This window comes from Eriocheir sinensis, chromosome 15, assembly GCF_024679095.1.
Source record: "Eriocheir sinensis breed Jianghai 21 chromosome 15, ASM2467909v1, whole genome shotgun sequence".
In the NCBI taxonomy this organism is placed as follows: Eukaryota; Metazoa; Arthropoda; class Malacostraca; order Decapoda; family Varunidae; genus Eriocheir; species Eriocheir sinensis.
In genome coordinates this window covers 11,766,308-11,792,713 of record NC_066523.1, presented here as the reverse complement: position 1 = coordinate 11,792,713, position 26,406 = coordinate 11,766,308, and the positions used below count along the sequence as shown (strand labels likewise).

Genomic DNA, 26,406 nt, shown 5'->3' with positions numbered 1-26,406 from the left:
CACACCATAGAGAGTGTCTCTCTGTGTGTGTGTGTGTGTGTGTGTTATATATATATATATATATATATATATATATATATATATATATATATATATATATATATATATATATATATATATATATATATATATATATATATATATATGGGTGGTCATCCATCAACTATGGAGTAAATGCAATCAAATGTAAATGAGAGTGAAAGGTAAATCAGTGCCTTATCAAATTTTCCCTTCCACCTTGATATTCACTTTGTCATTACCTAAGCTACTTTTTGGTTATTTTTGTTGTCTTGGTTGAATTTGACAGGGTCTCATGGCCTGCTGGCCCATTCACGAAATGGATGTACTTTCACATAAGGAGGCTTATTCTGTGAACAAAAAGAAATAATGAAAATGACTGGAGTACTAAATTCAAAATATTTGCATACAGAGTGTCATAAGTCCGAATATATTTGAAAATCTACAGTCAAGATATGTATATAATATAACTTCATTAGTAACTCTGGTAATGTATTAATTTTATTTGCAGTACTCATTTGTTATATAATACTAGTTTTATGAAATAGTGTAAAAATGTCCTGCCTGAGAACAGTAGTTATTAGGCTCAGCATTACCCAGATTTGTAACAGAATGACTACCAGAGGAGACAGCGGTCTGTGTCATGGTTCATAGGTGATCCTGCCGGGCAGTTCCACACCTTGCTGAATTCTTTATCGTTGGAAAGAGAGCCCAGGACACGGAACTTTCCCGGGGAATGGGTATCCAAAGCCAGTAGTTCCAAGGCCATATATGGAGACTTATGCTCACACCATATCTGACATATATGAAATATGAATTAGGAAGAGTTTGTGCTTGAATGGTCAAGATAATTATGAGAGAGATGCTTTGAACTTTTACCAATTTCTAATTATTTTAATTTATGACTGAGTGGTTAAAATCACCTATTTGTTACCACTTCACCTAAAGTTCTATTTAAATTTCCGTCTTCTTTACATTCTTGTTAGTCATTGTGGGGTAATATTGACCTCAAAATGAAATATAAAACGACAGCTTTACCTTCAGTGCAGAAATATTTAAGTCTTAAAGTATACATCTGCTAATTTTATGAAGCAATGGATTTCTGTTGAAGGATGTGAAATAAATATTTCAGTGGTATGGAAATTCTAATTATAGCATTTAATGAAATCCCATTTGTATTTCAAAATACATTTTAGAACAAGGTTCAGGTGAACTATATTGTTACAGCTACACAGATGTTTATTTTTATTATTATTATTATTATTATTATTATTATTATTATTATTATTATTATGATGATGATAAGCTTCCAAAGCCTCCCTTCAGGGTGCAGGTACAACAAGTTGAACCACACAAAATACCAAAAGGTACTGGAGAAAAGCAAAGGCAACGAATAGTTAAGAAACTGGCCAGTCAAAGCCAAAAGGAGGAAAAATAGAATTACTGTTTCAAAAAGACATTCACACGAGACTTAAATGTAGAAATGTCTGCAGAAAGTACAATTTCATTGGGTAACTGATTCCATAAACTTGTCAACGACAGAAGAAAACATTGTGAGAATTCTGTCATACAAAAATTCATATGATTAAAAGCAAGATCGTTTTGACTAAGAGCAAACCTTGTGACCCGGGCAGGAGTAAAAGGATCAGGCAAAGCATTGTGTAAGGGTGCGGATTATTCTTAAAAACTTTAAATAAAATGCTAAGGGCACCAACTTGATGCCGATGATCAAGATCAAGAACAAGTGCAGGAGAAATAAATGTAATTGAATTGATAGGTCTGTCAAGTAACTTTAAATAGCAATTGGCAGCAGACATCCAAACAGGAGCACAATAGTCAAAGTGGGACAAAATGAATGCATAAAAAGATTTAATTACAGTTGAGTTAAAATCAAATATTTTGAAGCACTTACGAAGTAAGCCTGTCTTCTGTGCAATAGTGGAAGACATGGAACAGATGTACTTCTCAAATGTCAGTGTATGAGTCAGTTTGATGAGAGAAAAGTGAAATACTCACATTAGCAAAGCCAAGGTAAAAGATGTGCTCAGGAGAGAACTCCTCAAGGCCCGGCAGTCTGGGTTCCTCTCCATAACGGTCTACATAAGTTTGGTAGGCTTTGAAGGCCTCTCGAATTCCACCATTGTCAGCAATGTTTTCTGCTAGAGTTTTGATTCCATTCACCTTGAATTACATTATGTACTTTGTTAATTTTATTATGGATTGAAATGTCATGATTTTTATAGATTGGCAGTACTGGGGTACAAATGTACCAAGTTACAGCACTGAGTTACAATTCAAGTGCTGAAAGCAGTAGTTACACTGTTTTTCATATACAGAAATTGGTGCCAACTGCACATTTTTAAGCATAATTTGTTGATACTCAGTACTGGTAAATTTTATTTATCTATTTTCACGAATTTTGTGATAAAAATGTTTTGAAGACCACATATAGTTAGTATGGTAGTATCATTAGAATTTGGCGTGTGTTGTCTCAGCGCCTCGAGCAATGACTTCCTACGTAATAAAAATGCTCATCAGTCCCCGCTTGGTTGCACCTCAGCAAGACCGAGTAAATATGATAGAAGAGTAAAAAAAATTCAGTGCATACTGAGCAAATTTATTTATATTCATATACTGAATACCAAGTCAGTACTTGATACTTTTTTTTGTACTGGTACTGGTAGTAAATACAGAGAGAGAGAGCGAGAGATAATATGAATGGCAATGTAATGATAAAGGGGAAGGTTATGCACTTTAAGAATGTAATTCTAGGATTCAAGAGAGCAGATGAGCAACAGAATGAAGTGGAAGAAACTTGAACAACAGTGTATGGGTCAACTATACCTCTCTTTTATTAACCCGTGGGCTTTGGCTATGGGAAAGCCAAGAAGTGGCCGAGAAATGACAAAATTACACTGCATTTTGAGTACTCCTTTCATAACCATAAAGCTGTTAAAAATATTTACTTTTACTTTAACTCCATTCTTTTTGGGTGGTGTTTGTTACAAAATAAACAGTCTCGTGACACGTGGCATCTAGCCGAGAGTCGCTTGTTGTCTATTATAGAGAATTTGACAAGTGATTCCTGTATGGATAGCTAATTTAGTATGCCATGACATGAGCACCACCTATGACAAAAAAGCCCACCTCAAGATCACTCACCCACCACAATGACCTAGGGCATTCATGGTGGGTTGTGCTATGCCACCACCGCCTACAATTAGCTTGAATTAGGTGTTTTATGGCGATCCCTTTTTAGGGTCCACCGTACCACAGCCATGAATCGTGAAAGCCCTGAAAAGGGTCGGTCGACGTTCTCGGGTTAACATAAAATTATATCTGATTAATTAATCTTCATTCAATGATACATACACTGCCAGCTGATAATATCTGTCTAGTCCTGGTGAATGGGAAACTTTAAAGTGGCATTAACTTACTGGTATTTTGAGGCCAATTTGAGAAAGTTCTGGAGGTATGTATCTGCCGTACTGATTCACAAAGCACCATGCATGCTGGTTGAAAGCTTCAATGGTTCCATCAGTCCACCAATGGCCTAAGTCACCATATTTGTCATACAGACAACCTGTATCAGAAATAGTAAAAAAAGTTAATTATTTACATATTTTATGGAGAATCTACATTTGGGTTTCTTTAATAAACAATGTTTATTGTATGTAATCCATAATGTCACTTATCATCATCAAATCACCAAATATATTGCATCAGTTTAGAAGGTAGGCAGCAGAGGATGTTTATTCCTTTAGACAAGAGCTTATGTTAACAGAAAATACAGCAATTGAAGAAAGCATATGCCTATGGACCCAATAAGCCTAGCTTATAAAAATATAGAATGTAAAAGCTGTATGAACTAGGTTCTGGTTAACAGTTGATAAAAATCAACAAAAATTTTATAGCAAAAAACTATTGCATTATGTACATGGAAACTCAAAAAATGTGCTCAGGCAGCCTAGCTGTATCATGAGGAATATCTTTAGATGCATAATGTACATATATCCTATTACAGAATTCTGTTTATATTTCCAATGCATTGTCCCCTCACAAGAACTTTCCACCAGTTGAGGTGTCCACAGCAGAAAAGTCTTTGTTCCCCCTTTCAATTTCTTTTGCCTGCCAAATATTTTCTCTAATACTCATCCACTCTTTTTGTTAATTTTTACAGGTGGTCTCCCCCTGATATTATCTCCCTCAGCCATGCTCTCATACACCAATTTCACAAAGTCATCCTCGTTCATTCTTATTACATTTCCAAAACATCGCCAAGTATCGCATTTCACTCTTTCAATCACTCCACGATCCACTCCCTTTGCTGTTACATCCATACCAAAACTCATGCACACCAGGATTAATATCACAAAAGATATTGGAAGGTATCCCTTAATTATGAATTTATTTTTGCACTTGTGTATCAAAAGCTGAACTATGATCACTTGATGTTGGTAATACTAGCTAAGGTGTTTATTGCTTTAGTGTTCACTTCTTTACATTGGCCTTTAAGACTATGTTGGATGAGAACCCCTTATATATCTCTGGACACATTGCTAATTGTGGCAACTTACTTATCACAGTTTGCACCCCATGCCCCCCAGGTTACCCTTTGTGCTCACCTATGCTAACCAACCCACAAGGCAAAATTAATACAAGATGGGCAGTGCATCAACTGCCTTGCCTCAGAGTGGTACCAAGGCTCACAATTATAGCAAGAAGTGCCGATCCATAAATCACTCTAGTAATTATTTAAAATATAGGTTAGAAAAGAACTACCAGCCTGCACTGTACCTATGCTATCAAAGCCATGTGTCATCTCATGTCCGATGACCATTCCAACGCCTCCGTAGTTGAGGGCAGTGAGGGAGTTGTGAGCATAAAAAGGTGGCTGAAGGATGCCACCCAGAATTGCTGGAAGCAAGAGAATAAATTATATATAGGTTAGAATACTAACTGTCTGGTTTCTGTTTTATATTAGGACATATACTTTATAGTGTTCAGTGGAAAAGTTAGGTAATTTTCTAAGGTTTTCTATTAGATTAAGTTATTTCAAAAGATAATAATTGATGGATTTCATTAGATGGGAAATTTCAGATAATGAAATATGCAGAAAGGTGGAAAATTAATTGAAGTATTTATTTTTAAAATGTGCATTTAACAAAATAATTCAGGATTGCCAAAAGCTGAACTATGATCATTTAATGTTGGTAATACTAGCTAAGGTGTGTATTGCTTTAGTGTTCACTTCTTTACATTGGCCTTTAAGACTGTGTTGGATGAGAACCCCATATATATCTCTGGACACATTGCTAGTTGTTGCAACTTAATTATCACAGCCTCAAATCACAACTCTCAAATACCTTTCATAAAGTAATGAATGAAGAGTGAAATAAATTACTTGATGAAATTTGAATCTAAAGGTGATCTAAGTTGTTGAGAATATTTTATACAAAATTAGATGGGACAAGAGTGCAAAAGGTGGAAAAAACTGCTTTCTTCTAGAGCAGAGCTACTCAACTAATATAAGCATAGGTCCAGTTAGACTAGTTTAAATGTCTGCAAAGATGCAGATGACCACTTAAATATTGTAGCTAGACCCCAGGCTCCAGTAGAAATATATAATTACATAACATGAAGATCCTGGTGAGGATTCTTTGCAAGTGTAGCTCCTGGACTGACTGCAGTTAGTCAAGAATCCATATCCAGGACCATCATGATATTTGATTATATTTTTCTACTCCTGGAGCCTGGGGTCCAGCTACGACATTCAGAATGTCCGGATTCGAACTGCGGGCAGCCAGTTGAGTAGCCCTGTTCTAGAGGATGGCTGGAAGTGTGTTATAACCACCTTTGATGGGACTATGGAAAGAAGATGGCCTTAGTGAGAGATAAGTAAGTACATAATGTTGAAACTTACAAATGCTGTTTTGATCGGGACTGTAGACAGCATTCACTATGGTTGAAGGAAAAAGAAACCTGTTAAATGGGGAAAATGACAAATATAGTTTTATATGAAATAATGCCATCACACCTTTCCACTATTTACAACAATTCAAAGGAAAATGACAGAAGAGATAAAGTGTTCCCAAAATATTTTGTATGAATTCTAATTGTGTCATAGTATGTCTACTTATATAGCTTTCATATATAACTTGAGCATCCATGAATACATTGAGTGCAGTTTTACATTTATTTTATGAATTTTGTTGAAAAACCTTAATTAGTTGCCTTTTCACACCACACTGACATTTCCCTTGTAGTTTTTGCATCTCATCCTTTATCATTTATATATTTAGTCTGCATATTTGTAATCTATTAAACTAATTAGCTCTCCCTTCATCACATTAACAAAAATTTAAAGGGTAGACTTACGAGTGTTGAGGAACATCTCTGAGGATGGCAAGGGAGTTGAGGTTATACCAGCGTCCAATATGTACCAAATTATACATGTGTTCTTGATCCCTCAACTCCAACTGTGCATCAAAATATCAAGTTAAGTACTTTTGTTAGGAGAACCTTTCCATAGTGAATATAAATATTTTAGTAGTCCTGGAATTATGAAAGCAAAATTTGTTCAAATGGAACATAATTCAAGAATATAGAATTATCTTTACCTGATATTCACATTCATTAAATCTTTATTAGTTTGGCATTAATATAAGTATAGTCAGACCATCTGAATCTGGCAGCTTGGGCAAAGAATGTATGGATTGAGAATGTGCCACATCTTGAAAATAATTGTGTTCAGCTGTGACACTTGTATAAGATAACAGAAAAGAAGTATAAACACATCAATACAGTTTTATAACCTTCAAAAAAGTCACACCCACTAACCACCATGTAAACAATAAGAAGAACTGGAAAAGTATTCTTAATATGAAAATCAGGTACTGAAAATGTTACTAAAAATAGAAAAAATTTCAAAAATTAAAAAATTCATAAAAAAAAACCTTTTTCCTCCATGGCTAAAAAACTTCGTACGCCCTCCCAGGTATCATGGGGATGTGGACAACATCCTGTATCACTAACCATGGGTATGTCCCCAACGTACGTTAAGCCAACAAGAGGCAGAGAGGAGAGGAGCGAGACCTTTTCCCCACTGTACACTGTCAAGCCAAGCTAGTGAGAGGAGGGCACCACCCTCAACACAAGAACACCACATTTGTGCATTGACGTATTTTTGTCATTACCTCACCCCACCTTGGCACGTTCACAGGTTAATGTAAATATCTGAATTTTTAAGGAACAGTAAACTCAATTAGTTAGATATTTGCTATGCTATGAATACAGTACCCTCTCGAGTTTCACGCTATCCGAGTTTCGCGATCCTCGAGTTTAGCGCTTAGTCCTAAATTCTTACCATCCCGACTTTCGCGCATTACCGCCCCGAGTTTCGCAGTGCTTTGACATGTATGGGTCGCGTGTACCTACCGTCAGCATCATACGTGCTGCCTTAAAAGGCGGTGTCCAACCATTGGGGCTATGGGCAACCGCGGTTGCCCGTATGCCCAACCGGGATCGAGTTAATATTTGGGTGTCCGTATGAATGGAAAATGGTTGTGGGTACGAGCGTGGGTATGTGGGTACCTCACGGCTGTATGTAAATAAACAGACGTCGGTAGTGGCTGAGGAGTGAGGAGCAGTGGAAGATGGACCACCAATATACTCGTAAAATGGACTGGCAGAGCTGCTTTGCTTACTACTTGATTAACAAGATAAGAGAACACCCCGAGCTGTGGAACCACAGTTCAAAAAACTTTTTCTCACGTTACGAAAATTGTAGAACTCTGTTTTCCTCTTCTTCTTCTTTTGACCTGTAATGCATGGCAGCGACGGTGAAAAGTAATAGTGGAAAATAGCAAAAGGGCATAGAAAAGTAAAATCAGAGAAAGAAAAGTACAGAAAAACACCCAAGTTCAGGGTGAAGTGAATAAGTGCGCACTGCGAAGTAACTAAGTGCATGTTGTGAAGTTATAAAAGTGTGGAGAAAGAGGACTCAAGAAGCGATACAAAGCGTTACAGGTCAAAAGAAGAAGAAGAAGGTCCACTACACTGGTGCCGTTGTAAAGGCAATACCTCCAACACCATCACATCACATGGCAGCGACGGTCGGGTCCACTACACTGGCCGGTGTTGCGAGAAATATCCCCACGATGAAATTAGTCGTTCTGCTGACCACCACGCTGTGGGAATACACAGCATTAAAAATATTAATTTTCCTGGTTTTGTTCTAGTTTGTCCACTTGTAATCTTTGTGAGCGGTGAGGGAAATATGGAAAAAGTAAGCAAGTCGAACCTCTCTGCGAGCTATTTTGCGGCTGCGGCGGCAGTTTACGTTCAATAGGCATTGAAAAGTCAATCATGATATAGTGATTTAATGATTTATAACTGAAAGAGTTAGCAGATTATATCATAACACATACAAAACTACCAGAAGCTTTAGGTTTGTCCAACTGAACCACGGGTGACTGCGAGCGACCGCCCCTATACTTTAGCAGACGACACCACGTGGATCACAAACGTGTTCTCAGAAGTGCCAGCCAATGGACCGTATTGGCTATACAGGCAGCGCCACGCGTGTTCACTCGTTGAACTGTCAAAGCAGTACTTTCCATAGAATTCAAGTTATGTACTAGAGTGCATCTGAGGCTGCCTCCAGGATACAAGGCCTTGGCAGAGTCACCGCTCTGAGCCAATGACCGCTCACATATTACCTCTACTCGATTTCCTGACACTACTATTTGACCTGGAGAAAAACTGAAATCGGGTAGGAGTGAAGTGTGTGCAATCGTCGGCTTGGAGCGATGGCGGCACCATGGCCGTGTATCTTGGAGACAGCTTCAGACACACACTATTCTATAACTTGAAATCTATGGAAAGTACAGCTTGGAGTTGAGTGGCCACATGTGGTGCTGACTGTATAGCCAATACGGTCCATTGTAAGGCAGCCGCCTTCAACTGCGGCTTCAAAACGACCTGTTCTCACTTCCCATTTACTACCTATTACAAAGGTAAGTATTTTGGGATAACAAGGGAATAAAGTCGAAAAAATTGTGATAACAAAGGAGTAGTCGAAAAAAAAGTCATCTTTTTCCACGGGTCGGAACCAATAAGCGCTTTTTCATGGATTTCAATACCTCGAGTTTCGCGAACCTAGAGTTTAGCACTATTCCTTCGGAATGAAGCAAGTGCGAAACTCGAGAGGGTACTGTACTTTGTAATTTTATATGGCTTTCATCATAGTTCTTGGATGAGCAAATAAAGTAAAAATTATCAAAGAAATGATGTAAAAGAATATATCTCCAAACATGGCAATAAAATGTGTTGTTTTAATAAACCGCAGAAAAGGTGGCAAGAGTGATAGAGTTAAGATGGGAGATTGCTCGGGTGGAAATATGGAAAAATGACAGTACTGTGAGGCGTTATGACCTCGGTCTTCCACACTCAACTTGCCAACTTGCTCCGGTTTTACTTTAGTAATGTTTCTATTGAATATAATTAATTGGTTCAATTAATGTTAAAAACATCAGAAAATCCATAGGGTGTAAAAAAATGTTATTGCTTACCCCCTCATACCCCAATGTCAGTTTTTCATCATCCATTATCCAATCTGGATAGGCCACAAATGAGTCCATGGCTGCCAGTTTCTCCTGAGCCACCTTAAGGTCTCCTGGCAGCATCCAGGTGTTATTGTCTAGCAGTGAAGAGAAGGCCCCATGCAAATCTCCCACCATCTCTGTAACCTGGCAAGTAAAAAAAACGCACCTTCACAATTCTAATATCATATGTGCTCCTTACAAAAGTAATATTTTAGCCACCACAAGTATATAAGCATAAGCTTTTATATGTGCTTCCATAGTAGGATGTTGGATGTTGGACTTGGGAATCACTTTTTTTCCCCATAACGAAAGTCAAGTTTGAGCTGCATCTTGGGCTTTCCAAAGTACAGTATGTATTCATCCAGGGACATAAGGTAGTGCTCATGGCTGTGTGGAATGTGATTTTATCGTGTGTGTGTGTGTGTGTGTGTGTGTGTGTGTGTGTGTGTGTGTGTGTGTGTGTTTTCTATACTAATAAATATAAATATCATTAAAAAAGAAACACAAATGTAAAGATATGTGTAACACCAAGCCAACAACAGAGACTATCTCATGTAAATACTTTCGATCAAAGTCCTCCCTAATGATAGTATCAAGGTAATAGTTATCTCCAAAGGATGGGAGTTACCATGTTCACCAAAGTAGAAAGGGGAAAATCTAAATTTCAGCCATATGGCAGCACCACCATAGACAGATTACAGTGGAAAACCTCAGAGCGGTGCACCTTACCATTTATAAAATCTTTAGTAGTAGTAGTAGTAGAAGTACAAGTACAAGTAGTAGTAGTAGTAATAGTAGAAGTAGAAGTACAAGTAGTAGTAGTAGTAGTATCACATATCTGTAGAGTTACCTCAGGTTTTACTGAGGCTGGAACAAACTTATCCACATATTCTCGAGAAAGTGCAAAACCTAATCTTGAATTGGTTATATCTAAGCAGTGTGGCTGTCGAGATGGTAGCCGAGACATGCCATAAAAGTCGTGGAAGTAGTCATAGGAGGCATCCCGCATGGCTTCAGTGGTCTCTTGTTGTAGGTTGTACACCCACCACCACCCAAGAGCATTGGCTGTGTGCATAACAAAAAAAATATTAGTATTTCCTCTGATATAAAACTATGGACAAAGTATGAGTCACAGTTTGTTTGCCTTAAATATTTTACATATACTACAGGTGAAGTTCATTATGCAATAATTATACATTCCTAGAAACCTTCTCATAAAGCAACTTATTGTATATCAACACTTATAAGAGGAATTCATAAGGGGTAATATATTCTTGGACCCCTAAGAACACCCTTCACAAGTATAAAACCTAAATTTCAACCCTGATAGGGCTTTTTCCAAGAAATAAAATGACATCTTAGTGTGCAGTATAACACATCATATACTACTGTAGCAAAACTGTAAAGATAATAAAACTTAAGTTTTTAATTAAGGCACTATAAATACACAGACCAGTTGCAGTATGAGTTAAATGTCACATGATAAATGGTATTATGAACAAGAAAAATTTAAAGTGTGCATGCACAATAGAGACTGACTGGGAAGCAACACAAGCTGGAATGAACAGAGAACCAGCATAATAGGTGAAACCAAAGTAGCCAAGGTGCAGGTGCATTCCATTGATTTTATGAGCCAGGACAACCATTAAACTTTTCCGTGGCCGAGAATTGAACTATAGCCAGCAAGATGTAAAGTCACCATTCAACTAATAAGGGTACCCATGGTCAAGTGAGCCTTGGGTGGCTTCCCCATGCTTCTCCCTTCCTGACCCAAATGAATTTGTGTTTCAGTTCTTAAGTTTACCACTGACTCCATCACAAAGAATGTAGGCCTTCACTGCACCCCATGGATAATAGCATCCATACTGTCTATCCATCACATGATTGTAGGATACCACTGGTAGCTACCAAGCTAATGCAAACTTATATTTCTTTTGAAACAAATGAAAAATTCATCTAAGCCTGAGGGAAATAACTTTTTTTTGTGGCCAGTAATCAAACAGTGACCAGTGAGATGAGAAGACGTTCAGTCAATTAGGGCCAAATAAACCTTGGGTGACTTTTCAGTGTTGGGTGGGTCACTACAGTGTATAGAGATTAATATATGATAAAAATTTTACCCAATAAACCACTTACCAATAGTCCTGGGATGAGTAATGGCCAGCATGTTGCTGAGGTCTTTGAAAAATGGTCCCTTGAAGGTTGTCAGGGGCTCATCCTCTATGATTGTAACATCTGTCTCTGCAAATATTTCTTTCAGGAAATCCAGCCAGTTAAACTGTAGAGAAAGTTTGTTTTTATAAAAATAAAAATAAATCTGTTATAAGGTACTATAGTACTATGTTAAGTTATAATTTTGTTTTTATATGTATTGAATAATTGAAACTTTTTTTACTATAATGTATAAATTTTGTTGACAACTGTGTTTGTAGGTGTACTATGAGGATATTGCCAACATTATTCCCATGGAATAAAATCCACCTGGCCCAGGGTGCCTCCATCTGTGTCCTCCTGCAGCTCTGCCACAGTGGTTTGCCAGGCATTGTTAGTAGTCTCATTCACAGCTGTCATCACAATCTGTAAGACCGCACTTGAGTGGTTTTTATCAAACACCATATTTAACAAAACTCATCTCTGGACTCTACATATAGTAAAAGTTGCTGTTCACATTTGAGTTTGCCTTCAGAAAGATGAAGCCATTCAAACATTTCAAACAATTTTGAGAGCTGACAGTTTTTAAGTAGATGATCTAAAATGAAGTTTGAGAGAAATGTGCTTATGGAGGATATCAAAGAATATAGCTTATAATTATGATATAATAAATAAAAGTAATTCAAGTAGTCTATCAAATTAAACTAGCTGTGGTTTAGTGTTCACAGATTATTATTGTTATACTGTTTGCAAAGAGGGAAACTAAGTTGTGACAGCAAGACAGACATGATGACCTAATAACACACTTTTATTATCATATTAGGTTTATACACTGCTTTATATAGATGCTCATACCTGGGAGAATTTTCTTTCAAATTCAATGACTCCATGCACCTGATCATCAATGTCCTGGTCAGTGACATTAGAGCCCACGTGATTACGCAGCATTGTTGCAGCCGTGGTCATGAGAGTGCGATAAGGTGTCAGTTCATTGTCGCTGAGCGATGCCATATAGTTCACTCCAATAGGCACTTGACCTGTACCAACCTGAAAAATTATCAGTGATTAAAAAGTTAGAAGATGCCACATGTAAATTCAATCTCTCTCTCTCTCTCTCTCTCTCTCTCTCTCTCTCTCTCTCTCTCTCTCTCTCTCTCTCTCTCTCTCTCTCTCTCTCTCTCTCTCTCTCTCTCTCTCTCTCTCTCTCTCTCTCTCTCTCTCTCTCTCTCTCTCTCTCTCTCTCTCTCTCTCTCTCTCTCTCTCTCTCTCTCTCTCTCTCTCTCTCTCTCTCTCTCTCTCTCTCTCTCTCTCTCTCTCTCTCTCTCTCTCTCTCTAACTCTGCTCTCTCTCCCTCACAACCATATTCAATATGTCCCTGCGACAAAGCATTGTCCTTCTCAGATTGGAAAAAAGGCTAACGATTTTTTTTTTTTAAGAGAAAGAAAAAAAAAAAAAAGTACCAGGTAATTACAGGCCCATTAGTCTTGTAGGTAAGGGGGTAGGAGGCATACTGGAGAGAATTAGAGAAATGAGTTACAAAGATTAATTTTAAGACTCACTCCTGCCTATCAAATCTATTAACCTTTTATCTCTTCACTGTTTATGACTCACTGGACGTAGTCTATCTTGATTTCAAGCGTTTGATAAAGTCCGCATCATAAAACTTTACAATTAAAACAAATTAAAATTGATTGGTCAGGTAAACCAATGGATCATGGTGGTTGAGCAAGCAACACACAAACAGACAAGTGTGATTGGTTAATTCACTCAGAGTCACAGCCTGCGTGCCTGTCCTCAAAATTTCTGCCAGGTCCTTCAAGTTGGAACGAGGAAAAAAAGTTTGATTACGAAATGCGCGGTTAACTCAAAAAGCGTTCAATCGTCAGGACTTGGGGGGGTCAAAATCGCGTCAAAACCTCAAATTCACAATGCATCGCATGCAGCAATAAAATACAGAAAACAGAGGGCTGGGCTTAAAAAAAAACTTTTTTTTTTAAGAGAATAAAGATGTAATACTCGCACTCTACAACAGTTTAGTCAGACCCCATTATTGGTACAGTTTTCTCTTTGGTCTCTCACCATGCAAAGGATATTTTTAAGGCGAAAAGCTGTTCAAACAAAAAAAATTTCTTTCTACCCTCTGTTCTCTCTTGAGAACTCTCTCTCTCTCTCTCTCTCTCTCTCTCTCTCTCTCTCTCTCTCTCTCTCTCTCTCTCTCTCTCTCTCTCTCTCTCTCTCTCTCTCTCTCTCTCTCTCTCTCTCTCTCTCTCTCTCTCTCTCTCTCTCTCTCTCTCTCTCTCTCTCTCTCTCTCTCTCTCTCTCTCTCACACACACACACACACACACACACACACACACACACACACATGGGTATCATTTAAAACTAGTTATTTTTCTTGAAGCCTCTTCATATCTCATATCTCTTATTACACTTCAGTAAACCCTCACTTTTACAGACCTCGACATTATTAATTTTAGCTTTAACAAACTTTTGGGGGCCAGTGTGGTATATGCGGGGATTTACCAAACAAGTTCAATTAGAGCACGGTTAAGTTTGGTGGTGGGCATGGCAAGCATGTACAAGTACATCGGTTGGTGCCAGTAGAAACAAGGATGACTGGGCAGTGCATGTCTGGTCAGCTTAGCTTTGTCCACCCAACTGTAGATGCCTCTACTGTCGTCCTTCATCTTATATAATGAACGAACTTCATTGTATATGGAGATGGTTTGAAACAGTGAACTTTCAGCTCGTATAACAAACAAAGTTGTTATAATATGAAAAGTTTGAATCTCTCAGATATAATGGATTTTTAGATGTAACGTCACCCCCTTCCCCCAAATTGGTTAGTAAAGCGAGGGTTTACTGTATTTCCCTTATATTCCTTATATCCTTATATTCCCTTATATCTAAAGCTCACTGGTAGCCTTGCTCAGTTCTCTGTCTGTAGTCAGAGATGAGTTATGATAACCCCCAAACTCAGTAGTATAGTAAAAATAATGAAATACATTGAAATAGGTAACTAGATATGATCAACAAAATATCTAAGGTTAATAGCAGCACTGTAATCTGAATGGAATTAGCAAAAGGTTCAGATACTAAGTATCAACATTAAGTGTAATATGAAATACGAATCTTTTTGACTAACAAAGATAAGCCATTGAGAAGTGTTGAAAAGGTCAACATTGAGAAAAACATGGATGAGTGGGTAGACATGAATGTTGCGGAGATTGTTAAGGGCAGTGGAGAGATTGAAGAAGTCAGGGTCCCAGGCTTCCTCCACCATCGGCCATCCACCCATGTCAGAGAGCAAGTTTACAAGGGGGTCCAAGCCAATCTCATCTAGTTTGTCTGTCATGAGATAAAATATTCACAGATTGTTGTATGGTGAACTGAAGCTGTGCTACTGATCACTGCAGTTACATTACTAATCACTAACATGTAGAAGAACTAAGCATAATATTATATACATTTTTTATATACTGACATTGATGTGTCCACATGATATTCCCATGATGGTTGAATAAAAAAATAAAAAAGTCCATCTTAATAGAGTGGTGTACAGTAAAATGTATATAGTGGTTAGATTGAGGCAAAGACTTTTCCATGATTGTCTAAGGCTCCTTCCAGTTTTATTCTGATGCACTGAATTTAGCTTCCCAGTACTATTGGCAACTGAACAAGACAAAGAAACAGACATAGCATATACAGAATACGAACATTCACATTAACCTAAAGGTATACCATAAGGAATTCAGTATGAGATATTTATGTGTAATTCAAACAAATATTTTTGTAATGTTCTATTGTAACGGGTTTGAGAATATTGGTTTGAAGTATTCAATGAAACTGTCATTTTTTATCTTCTAATATGGAAATTTACTTAGGTCCATGCAGGAGTTATAGAGTCTACGGATTTCCTGGAGAGGCGCTGCAGCACTTGGTTCAGCAGGTTTCTCTAGGATCATTAGGAGGGCGTCATTCAAACGTTTCTCAGCGTCAATGTAAGTACTTGCCCTGTAGATAGTGGTGGGGAAAATCTTTAGTGGTGTATGGAAAACTATGACCTCAGATCAGTCTTGTTGATAATTTTTCAGATGTAAGACAAGTCACAGAAATTCATACAGCACTAGTAGTTATTCAAAGTAAATGTAAAGAATGTATGAACTTAATTCTATTTAGGTATATAGAAAGCAGTAATCTCTCTCTCTCTCTCTCTCTCTCTCTCTCTCTCTCTCTCTCTCTCTCTCTCTCTCTCTCTCTCTCTCTCTCTCTCTCTCTCTCTCTCACACACACATCCGATCAAAAAACAACTCTCAGCCACGTCCCTCCACCCCGACCGTGTAAATAGACACCGTGCATCGCAACAAACCCGTAACCGTGATCCCGCAAGTTTCACCACCTCTATTACCAAGCCTCTAGATAACTTAAAAATCCTTAGTTTCAATGCGCGTAGCCTAAGAAACAAATTTGATGAACTGAGTTGTCTTGCTCTAACAGAAAATTTTGGCATAATTGCTATAACCGAAACATTTATCGACACCACAAATATTGATTTAAGTTCCGAATACAACATAGATGGCTACAGACTCTTCAACAAAGATCGTGTAAACTGTAGAGGCGGTGGCGTCGTCCTTTTTGTCAAAAGCTATTTGCAACCCACTGACAAAACACCAAGAAACAGTAACGTTGAACATTTGTGCGTGCGAGTAAACATTGCAAAAGTCAATTTAAATATATCTGTCACCTACAGACCTCCCGGGCAATCACTCGATGACGACCTTGAAATGTACAGCATCTTAAGGCAGTCACTTAATAACAACGACTCACTGATAGTGATATTAGGAGACTTAAACCTCCCCCATATCGACTGGGCGACACTGTCAGGTACAGAAGGCGAGTCACATAGATGATCGAATTTCTAGAAGAAAATTATCTAAGCCAAATGGTTTCTGAGCCAACTTGACAAAATAATATAGGTACTCGACCTTGTTATAACGACCCAAGATAACCTAGTCAGTAATGTCACGGTAGGAGAACACCTCGGTTCTTGTGATCATAAATTAGTGCGCGTCGACATTAGAGCTCAATTATCAGTGACTGAAAATAAAGTAAAGGTGCCCAATTTCAAAAGAGCTAACTTCGTAGAAATCCGACAAAAACTAACAGAAATACAACTATCAGATGACAACAACGTAGAGGAAGCCTGGCTAAGCTTTAAAAATCACTTACTCACTCAGCAGAACACATTCGTCCCCTTGTGCGAGAAGCGAATTAACACTAATAAAAGCCCACCGTGGTTTAATAGCGAAATTAAACAATCAGTCAATGAGAGAAAATTGTTTTACAGGTTAAAGAAAGAACAAAGCACGCCCGAAAATATTAGACTTTATAATGATGCCAGGCGACGAGTAATAAGACTAGTATGTCAGGCAAAGCATAGATATGAAGAAAATATTGCAGCCAACTGTAAAAATAATCCGAAATCTTTCTTCAGTTACATAAACAACAGAAAGGTGATCAAAAGTGGTATTGGACCTTTAACAAACAGCGACGGTGCACTAGTGACTGACAGCCAACACATTGCAAACCTCTTAAACAATTACTCTTCCTCGGTGTTTAATACTAACAGTCTTCCTCCCACTACCACCAACACCAGTACTATTGTAAATCTCGAGCATGCATTGCCTAATTTTGAAATAACAACTGATGAAGTCCTTAAAGCTCTCCATTCACTTAAAATAAATAAAAGTCCCGGACCTGACAAAGTATATCCTATACTGCTTAAAGAAACAAAGAGCGATATACTCTCCTTCCTCACTACCGTATTCAATATGTCCTTGCGACAAGGTATCGTCCCTTCGGATTGGAAAAAGGCTAACGTGACACCGATTTTTAAGAAAGGAGACAAAAAAATACCAGGTAACTACCGACCCATTAGTCTAACTTCAATTGTAGGTAAGCTACGCGAGAGCATAATTAGAGACAAAATTGTGAGTTACCTCGAAAGCCACTCATTAATTGGGGATTCACAACATGGCTTCCGTAACAAAAGATCCTGCCTGTCAAACCTACTGACTTTTTATAATGATCTCTTCTCAGTTTATGACATAACCAAATTATTGGATTTATTATTATTATTATTGATTTCCAGAAAGCGTTTGATAAAGTCCCACATCATAAATTACTTTATAAATTAAAGCAAATAGGCATTGACGGTCAAGTAAACCAATGGATCGCGAATTGGTTGAGCAACAGACAACAAAGAGTTGTGATTGACGGTTTTAACTCAGAGTGGGTGCCGGTCACTAGTGGCGTCCCTCAGGGCTCGGTTCTTGGCCCAGTGCTCTTCATTATTTACATCAACGATGTGGATGTTGGACTCAATAATCGCATTAGTAAATTTGCAGATGACACAAAGATTGGTAACTCGGTTCTCACTGACGAAGACAGGCAAAGCCTTCAAGAGGATTTGCACAAAATTTCAACTTGGTCGGATAAATGGGAGACGCCCTTTAACGTAGACAAGTGCCAGGTCCTTCAAGTTGGAACAAAAAATAAGAAGTTTGATCACGAAATGCGCGGCGTTAAACTCACAAGCGTTCAATGCGTTAAGGACTTGCGGGTCAAAATCGCGTCAAACCTCAAATTCTCACATCAATGTATTGATGCAGCAAATAAAGTGAACAGAATGTTGGGCTTCATTAAAAGAAACTTTTTATTCAAGAATAAAGATGTAATACTTCCGCTCTACAATTGTTTAGTCAGACCCCACTTGGAATATGCGGTACAGTTTTGGCCTCCCCACCATGCAAAGGACATTGCTAAACTAGAAGGTGTTCAGCGTAGAGCAACAAAAATGATCCCTTCCTTACGCAACAAATCCTACGAAGAAAGGCTTTCCACCCTTAACATGTTCTCTCTTGAGAAACGTCGCCTCCGAGGAAAACTGATCGAATGTTTTAAAATACTTAATGGTTTCACGAATGTAGACAGAACAAAATTGTTTATGATCGATGACACTTTGCGAACGAGGAACAATGGCATAAAACTCAAATGTAAACAAGTAAATTCAGACCACCAAATTTTTCTTCACCAACGTTGTAGTGCGAGAATGGAATAAGCTCCCACCATCAGTGGTCCAGTGTAACACGATTGACTCCTTTAAAAACAAGCTCGACCGTCACTTCCTTGAACTTAATATTATCTAGAGTAGAAAAGCAACATTTTGGAGCCATCTGATTAATGTAAAATCACTTAGGATTAAGGACAGACCACCTAGTCTGGACCATGGGGTCTGTGTGGTCTGATTTTCTATATAATTTTATGTAATTCTCTCTCTCTCTCTCTCTCTCTCTCTCTCTCTCTCTCTCTCTCTCTCTCTCTCTCTCTCATAGGTAGGCTATCATTTAAAACTAGTTATTTTTCTTGAAACCTTTTCATCTCATATCTCTTATTACATTTCAGTAAACCCTCACTTTTACAGACCTCGACATTATGAATTTTAGCTTTAACAAACTTTTTGGGCTAGTCTGGTATATGCGGTGATTTACAATTTGTGATGGTTGAGCAGACACCATGCTTACTTATCATAATTTATGTTGCCCATATCAGTGTAGTTCTCTATTTCAAATCTCTTTCTCTGATGTGTGGTGATTAAAACTTGAACATTTTTGCAACAAATTAGGAGGGAATCTATTCTGATATGATTTTTAAGATATATGCAACTGCTTCGCCAATACAATTACACATTAAAATAATAGGAGGGGAGTGTAACTTACCAACCAGATTCTGGGAGTGAGTGGTTGTTGATCCATCCACCACATGCAAACTGATAAAAGTCATCACAAGGACTGACAGAGCGATCCAAAGATTGTTTGATCCTTGTTGCTGCAAGACAATGTATAATTTTTCTTAAAGAAATGTTACTATCTTATAATAGGAAAGTACTAGTACATACGTATTTGGATAAATTTCATCATGGAAAAAGGATTTTGTGAAACTCACCTGCCTCATGGCATTCTGGTGTCTCACAAACCCTACTGCCATTTTTCAGTCTTCTTGTTGGGAGTCGATCAGATTCTTTTGTTTGTAATCTTTGTGCTGTTTTGTTTTTGATCAGGTTGCTGCTTGTCTCATCCATTTCATGCATTTTTTTGTCATGATTTTCATTCGCCTCTTTTCCACCAACTGCTACAATTTCAGGATTGATATTCTTCTGACTAGTGGCTGGGGACCCCTCATCCTGGGGGTGCTGGAGGGAGTCTTGCTCTTCCTTATCTTGAACTGTGATTTCTTCCTGGAAAAAAAAATATATATATACGTTACGAAATAAGAAGCAAAGTATCTAACAATGACTGCTCCCCAAATATTATTAGTCGAGTTATCAAAAGATAATGTTACACCAGTGGGTGTGTTTGTTTGTGTTGTATGTGTCTGTTTGCATGTGTAATGTGATGAAATTGTGGGTAACATGATGTAATCATTAGTTAGACGCATAGCACTCGGAGAGTGCACACCTCCGCCAAAGATCGTCCTGAAAATTGGTATGGGTATCAACTGTGATCCTATGCATCATATGGAAGCATTTGTTTCGGAATTTGATTAAGTTCTATTTTTTTAGAAACTTTGACCTTGGGCGAACTTTTTGAGGTCAAGGTCAAGGCCATGCAAGGTGCATCATATGGAAGCAATTGTTTCAAAATTTGATGAAATTCTATTTTTTTTGGAAACTTTGACCCTGGGCGAACTTGTCAAGGTCAAGGTCAAGGCCAAGGCCATGCAAGGTGCGTCTTTGCCCTCTCCTTGTATTTTTCCTCCAAGTCCACAATGCACTAGCGGTCCGCGCATGCGTTCGAGCCAGCGCCGAGACTGAAAATTCAGCCCCGTTCCGGCGAGCTGAATGTACGTATTTATAGGGTGACCTGACGGCCCCGGTTTCCGGGGACAGTCCCCGTTTTCAGTGACCTGTCCCCGCCTACTGCTGTCCCCGGAAATGTCCCTTGTTTTCACTGTGACTGAAAGATCCGAAATTCGAATAAAGGAAAAAATGAAAAAAAAAAATGTTGACCAAACTATACGTATAGTTGCGCACCGTACTACTCGCACTGTAGCCTACAGTGTACAGTGTATATAACTAAGGAAATGATAAACAGCTTTGCACGGCATAATTTGCGAGACTCCCTGCCAAGAACATACAAATTGTTAATCAATTGAATTTTTATTCAATTCCTTTGCAATTTAGGATAAATAGGGTGAGAGATACTTTTGAATGCTGCTTTATGAATGGTAAGGGTAGTGTCCCCGTTTTAGTTTTTCAATGACAAGAACACTACATGTTTTGGAGGTTTTTACGCCTCTGAACCGAAAATGTCCCCGGATTTTGTCTCAGAAATCTGGTCACCTTAACGTACATACATACAGTTGGACCCTCCATGACCCCCAGAAAAAGGCTCATGACCCGCAGTTTGTGAACCATGCTGGTTTAGAAGATGGTTGTGTGGATTGTATAAGAGATTGGGGGGTTGAAAAAGAGGTTGTGGGGATTGTAGAGATGTGGAGGTCGAGGAGGAGGTTGTTCGGGTTAAGGAAGCGGCTGTGAAGGTCGAGGAAGAGGTTATGGAGGGCAAGGAGAGGTTGTGGAAGTTGTAAAGGAGGTAAGGATTGAGAAAAAGGCTGTGGAGGTCGAGAAGGAGGTTCTGAAGGTCAAGGATGAGGGGAGGGGGGGGGCTGAGGAGGTCCAGGAGGAGGTTGTTAAGTTCGAAAAGAATGTTCTTCAGACCATGGAGGAGGCTGTGAGGGTTAAAGAGGAGGCTGTGGGGTTTGAGGAGGAGGCTGTGAAGGTCGAGAAAAAGGTTGTGGGGGAGTTGAGGAGGAGGGTCTACACGTTAAAAAAGAGGACGGGGTGGTGGGGACAGACATCAATGAAAAGGTCTTTGGACCGTATTAGCTATACAGGCAGCGCCACATGTGGCCACTCAACTCCAAGCTGAATTTTCCATAGAGTTCAAGTTATAGACTAGAGTGCGTCTTAGGCTGTCTCAGGGATACACGGCCATGATGCCGCCGTCCCCCCAAGCCGATGATTGCACACTCTTCACCCCTACCCGATTTCAGTTTTTCGCCATGTCAAATAGTAGAGTCAGGAAATCGAGTAGGAGTAAAGTGTGTGCAGTCGTTGGCTTGGAGCGGTGGCGGCACCAAGGCCTTTATCCTGGAGGCAGCCTCAGACGCACTCTTACACATAATTTGAGTTCTATGGAAAGTACTGCTTTGACAGTTCACTGAGTGGCCACGTGTGGCGCTGCCTGTATAGCCAATACGGTCCATTAAAAAAAAAAAAGTTTCATCGCATCTGTCCACTCACGAGTAGAGTTCTTCAAGGGACTCACGAGCGTTTATGTGACACATGCGCATTGCTGTAGTGAAACCGGATTGCCCAAATCGTTTTGGCGTTGGTTCTAGAGTCTAGACTCTAGACTCTAGCGGGTCAGTCCTAGCACCTATCTCTTCCTTTCATATCTTAACTCCTCTTTAAATCTTGTTTGTGTGAAAATCAATGTGTCCGTTATCGTAGCCTATTTATGATTAATATTAAAACAAAAATAATATTATATTTGAATGTTTATATATACAAATAATTCAAACATGCCGATTTTCACCGGCACGCGAGAGGCAGGCAGTCCAGTCAGATCATACGCGGACGAACAATGGGGGTGAGTGAATGGAACAGCCACGATCTAATACGTATCTAGATACGTTGATTTATAATTAAGAATATGAAGTAGAGTTGGTGTACCTCAACATGGTGTGAGTCTGGCGTCCTTGTAAAGTTAGTGGACTGCAGGTGAAGCTGTTGCTTGGTCCAAGGAGGTTGGACCGGCCTGGTCACACTGGACGGGAGTTGGCCTGAGCCGAGCTCGGGGTCGTTTTTGAGCTGCACCTTTCCCTACAACAGTTGAATATATTATTGTAAAATAAATTTGACTTATTTTTGCATCTGGCACAGGATGGCAAAGTTTTCTCTAAGGTATTTTAACAAAATTTTAAAAGTTTTGAAAATTTCGAAATTGTCAGTTACTAAACCTCATAATTAGATGCAGAAGCATCTCTTTGTCTATGTCTTCTTTCCATTTCTCGTATTTTCTTTTCCCTGTCGCTCTTTACATGCGTCAGTACTTGCCGAAGAGAAGGAAGTGCTGCAAATTGTGACTGGGCCATCGCCTGAATGAAGGGCGCAATTAATATAATATAGATATGGGTTATGGCAAAGTCAAGTCATTCATATATCCGCTGTCTGAAAATAATAATGTGTGTACCCTGCGAAAATTATTATTTTTTCCATTGGAGAAGATGGTGTCAGGTGAAGGATGATTGAAGTCAAACCCCTCAACGTTTCGAGCGAGGGCCGCGCCACGCTGCTCCGGAGAACCTGAAGAAAGAAAGAAAAAAAAAAGGCGTGAGATCACGTCGAAATTGCTTATTTATTACCAGCCGCGGTAGCGAGATTGTATTGACATCAAATGAGCATATGCTTATTATGCAATACGTGTGTGTGTTTATTTAGCCATGGTCTGATCACCCATTAGACTCGCGATCGCCTGCCAGTACCCACTCTCCACGAATTAGCTTTGGAGCTCTGGTGAGGGATCTTTGGGAACGGCTGAAACTTCTCTCACACACACACACACACACACACACACACACACACACGGGAGGCGGGACACAACCCCTGACTGACACCTGGTAGCTACTAGCTACCCATTTATTGCTGGACAGGGGGCATGGATTAAAGGAGCCCGCCATCCGTCTTCACCCCACCCGGAAATCAAACCCGGAACCTCAAGGTTGCAGGCTTGGGTTAATAAGTCATATGGTTAAGTACATTTTTATACTCGAGTCCGAGTACGATTACATTACGCTATTACGAATCCAAGTACAAGTACAATTACTCAGTTTTATTGCTGAGCTCGAGTCCAAGAACGAGTACTTTTGTACTGTGCTCGAATCCAGGTACAAGAACTTTTACTGATTTAAACCTCAGAATTTTTTCTACTTTTCTGCTTTTGACAAATGGCAATCTGCTAACCTCTGTTTGCCCTGAGTCACCTCCCGTGACCTCATGTCACCTCACCCCAGGGCCCAGGCCCCAGGCCATCTGACCTCCCCAAGCCCCAAACATGGGGCGTGCTAGGACAGGGGGCACTGATTAAATGAGACTGCCCATCCGTCTTTACTCCGCCCGGGAATCGAACCCGGAACTTCTTGGTTATGAGGCGAGCGTGCTAACTACTGCCTTACGAAGATCCGTGTGTGTGTGTGTGTGTGTGTGTGTGTGTGTGTGTGTGTGTGTGTGTCAGACTTGGATCCAAGTACATATACTCGTACTTAAATACACAATATCATGTATTTGTACTTGTACTCGCGGTCAAAAGTTTCTTAGTAGCCTACTTATACTCGGATTCGGGCGTCAAATACTCGACAATTTCGAGTATTTTCGAGTACATTCGAGTACAAAAAAATGAAAACGTGTGGCTGGTGTGATGTTTGACGACCTGCCTGGGTGGATGTGAGGTCAGGGTGAGGGATTAACAAAGGTGTGTCCTAAGCTTGGGCCCTAGGGTGAGATGACACTGAGGTCATGTGAGGTGACTCAGGGAAAGGAGGAGTTGTCAGTTTGCCACTTGTCAAAAGCAGAAAAGCAGAAAAGAATCTGAAGGTAAAATCAGTAAAAAGTACGTGTGAGTGGATTCGAGTAAAGTACAAAAGCATTCGTACTTGACTCGAATTCACTATAAAACTGAGTAGACTAATTGTACTTGTACTGGTTTCGTAATATCGTTATGTAATCGTACTTGGACTCGAGAACAAAAATGTAGCTACTTGAACCCAAGCCCGGTCTGTGTGCGTGTGTGTGTTTGTGTGTGTGTGTGTGTGTGTGTGTGTGTGTGTGTGTGTGTGTGTAAATAATCACTGGTGTCAATATTTAGGAAGCTCTGGACGTTATTTTTCTTTAAACTGGTCCATTATCCTCTGCATACCTGAGTTTGGGGCAAGAAGTACGAGCGTGGTGACAGTGGCGACAACAGCAAGAGAGGCCGCCATGGCCACTTTCCTTGTCGCCTGAAGGCCCCTGGGACTGCCGAGGGGCGTGTGATGGTGTTCGGGGTTAGAATTCACATTGCCATCAGTTGAGTAGGACAGAATAAAATTATGTAACTTAGTATTATTACAGCGTGAAAACACTTTATTATTATTATTATCTCCTTGGCATGATGTTTACATCACAGATCATGTCCAGTGTTTAATAATTAATTACTCTCATTTCGCATTTCAGACGTTAATCTGAATGGCACATAACGTCACTTCTAGGATGCTGCCGTGATGTGTTTGTTCCAATGTAAGGTTGAACACAAAAAAAAGTGCAGCAGTGCGAGCAGCGATGATGCGGCTGCAGTGTGTGCTATATATATTTTTTTCTTATTTTGCAACATTTATATATTTTTTGTTTATCTGTTTATTAATTTGACTACTACCTGTTTATTTATTTGTTTGTTTAGCTATGAGTTACTAACTTACTATTACGGTTACCTTTAAGGTTGCAGACGGCGATCCCCTTGAGACGTGTCCACAACCTCCGGCCGCTCCTGTGAGGGGTAAACTTTGAGCTGACAGAGGTCACTGACCGCACAGTATGGGAGAATTAAGCTCAGACATAATTGTAACTTTCCACACTAATAATTATCTTTTCTACGTTTACTATTTCACATTTCAGCAGCTACCAGGCGAGGTAGAGTGCTGCAGCTCAGACTTTTCACGATGGGTGCCTTGTTTCGATAGGATTTTTTTCACGCATCAGCGGGTACCTTCGCCGTCCATATGTGAGCTCAGAAGCATACACTGTACATTTTGGGCAGAGCAATGCACAGCATGCTGCTCTCCGCCCTCGCTGCCATTACCTTGACTCAGTAAAACTCGCGTCTATACATTTCGTCACATTCTGGGTTCTTAAATTGCCAGCTGGTCACACGTGTATATAAACAAGTGTGTGGTGGAGCGCAAGTGTTTCGCTTCCCACACTTGTGAAAGCTCTTGATACATTAATGAAAATTTTCAACGATGGTTCGAGTTAGAGACTTGCGAATATTTTCGCCATCATTCATTGGGCTACAGGAGGAATGAAATATAGTCCTTTTCAAGTGTGTAGTGCAGCTCTCGAGCATTTATCGAACATCGCATGTGGCATTAGGTCGTCGAAAAGCATTATAATTTTTTTTTTTTTTTGTGTGTGTGTAAATTAAATTAAACGACAGTTACACACTAATAAAGTTGTGGAGAGATTGTTGTTTTTGTGTATATAAATTCTCTCTCTCTCTCTCTCTCTCTCTCTCTCTCTCTCTCTCTCTCTCTCTCTCTCTCTCTCTCTCTCTCTCTCTCTCTCTCTCTCTGACCTCTCTCCCATCAGTGTGTGTGGGTGTGATGTGAGATTACCAGTTCCCCCAAGAGATCCGTCACTTGAGTTTTAAGCACATTTGTATGGCAATCGCGTGAACAGCGCATAATTTGATGGTGAATCACACACACACACACACACACACACACACCAGTCCCACCATCATCTCTTCCCCTATCCAC

At 39.4% G+C, this 26,406-nt stretch overlaps 1 protein-coding gene across 16 annotated transcripts; it reads right to left on the bottom strand.

The window, feature by feature from the left end:
• Positions 1 to 15: 15 nt before the first annotated feature.
• On the bottom strand, positions 16 to 25,920 carry LOC126998907 (neprilysin-11-like). Of its 16 annotated transcripts, XM_050861132.1 has the most exons (22): positions 25,554 to 25,911; positions 25,363 to 25,418; positions 24,813 to 24,910; positions 23,091 to 23,203; positions 22,858 to 22,995; positions 22,571 to 22,720; positions 19,780 to 20,071; positions 19,554 to 19,662; positions 15,656 to 15,789; positions 14,921 to 15,123; positions 12,630 to 12,821; positions 12,105 to 12,200; positions 11,760 to 11,901; positions 10,474 to 10,688; positions 9,591 to 9,767; positions 6,397 to 6,497; positions 5,942 to 6,000; positions 4,816 to 4,935; positions 3,456 to 3,601; positions 2,035 to 2,199; positions 615 to 814; positions 16 to 368 (listed from the first exon to the last, which is right to left on the bottom strand). In XM_050861132.1, exons 3-21 carry the CDS (start codon positions 24,874 to 24,876, stop codon positions 635 to 637), a joined length of 2,796 nt encoding a protein of 931 aa, XP_050717089.1. In that variant the 5' UTR covers positions 24,877 to 24,910; positions 25,363 to 25,418; positions 25,554 to 25,911; the 3' UTR covers positions 16 to 368; positions 615 to 634. The 16 variants fall into 16 exon arrangements, with proteins under 16 accessions (XP_050717089.1, XP_050717087.1, XP_050717088.1 ...); XM_050861130.1 differs by having other exon boundaries at positions 16 to 814; positions 25,554 to 25,906; XM_050861131.1 differs by having other exon boundaries at positions 16 to 814; positions 25,638 to 25,906.
• Between the last annotated feature and the right edge of the window lie 486 nt (positions 25,921 to 26,406).

Excerpts from the sequence above, each read along its gene's own strand:
- LOC126998907 (XM_050861132.1), bottom strand. The coding sequence starts at position 24,876 with ATGGCGGCCTCTCTTGCTGTTGTCGCCACTGTCACCACGCTCGTACTT. Across the intron at positions 23,204-24,812 it reads ACTTCTTGCCCCAAACTCAG|GTTCTCCGGAGCAGCGTGGC; the intron begins GTATGCAGAGGA and ends TTCTTTCTTCAG. Across the intron at positions 3,602-4,815 it reads ACATGGCTTTGATAGCATAG|GTTGTCTGTATGACAAATAT; the intron begins GTACAGTGCAGG and ends TTTCTGATACAG.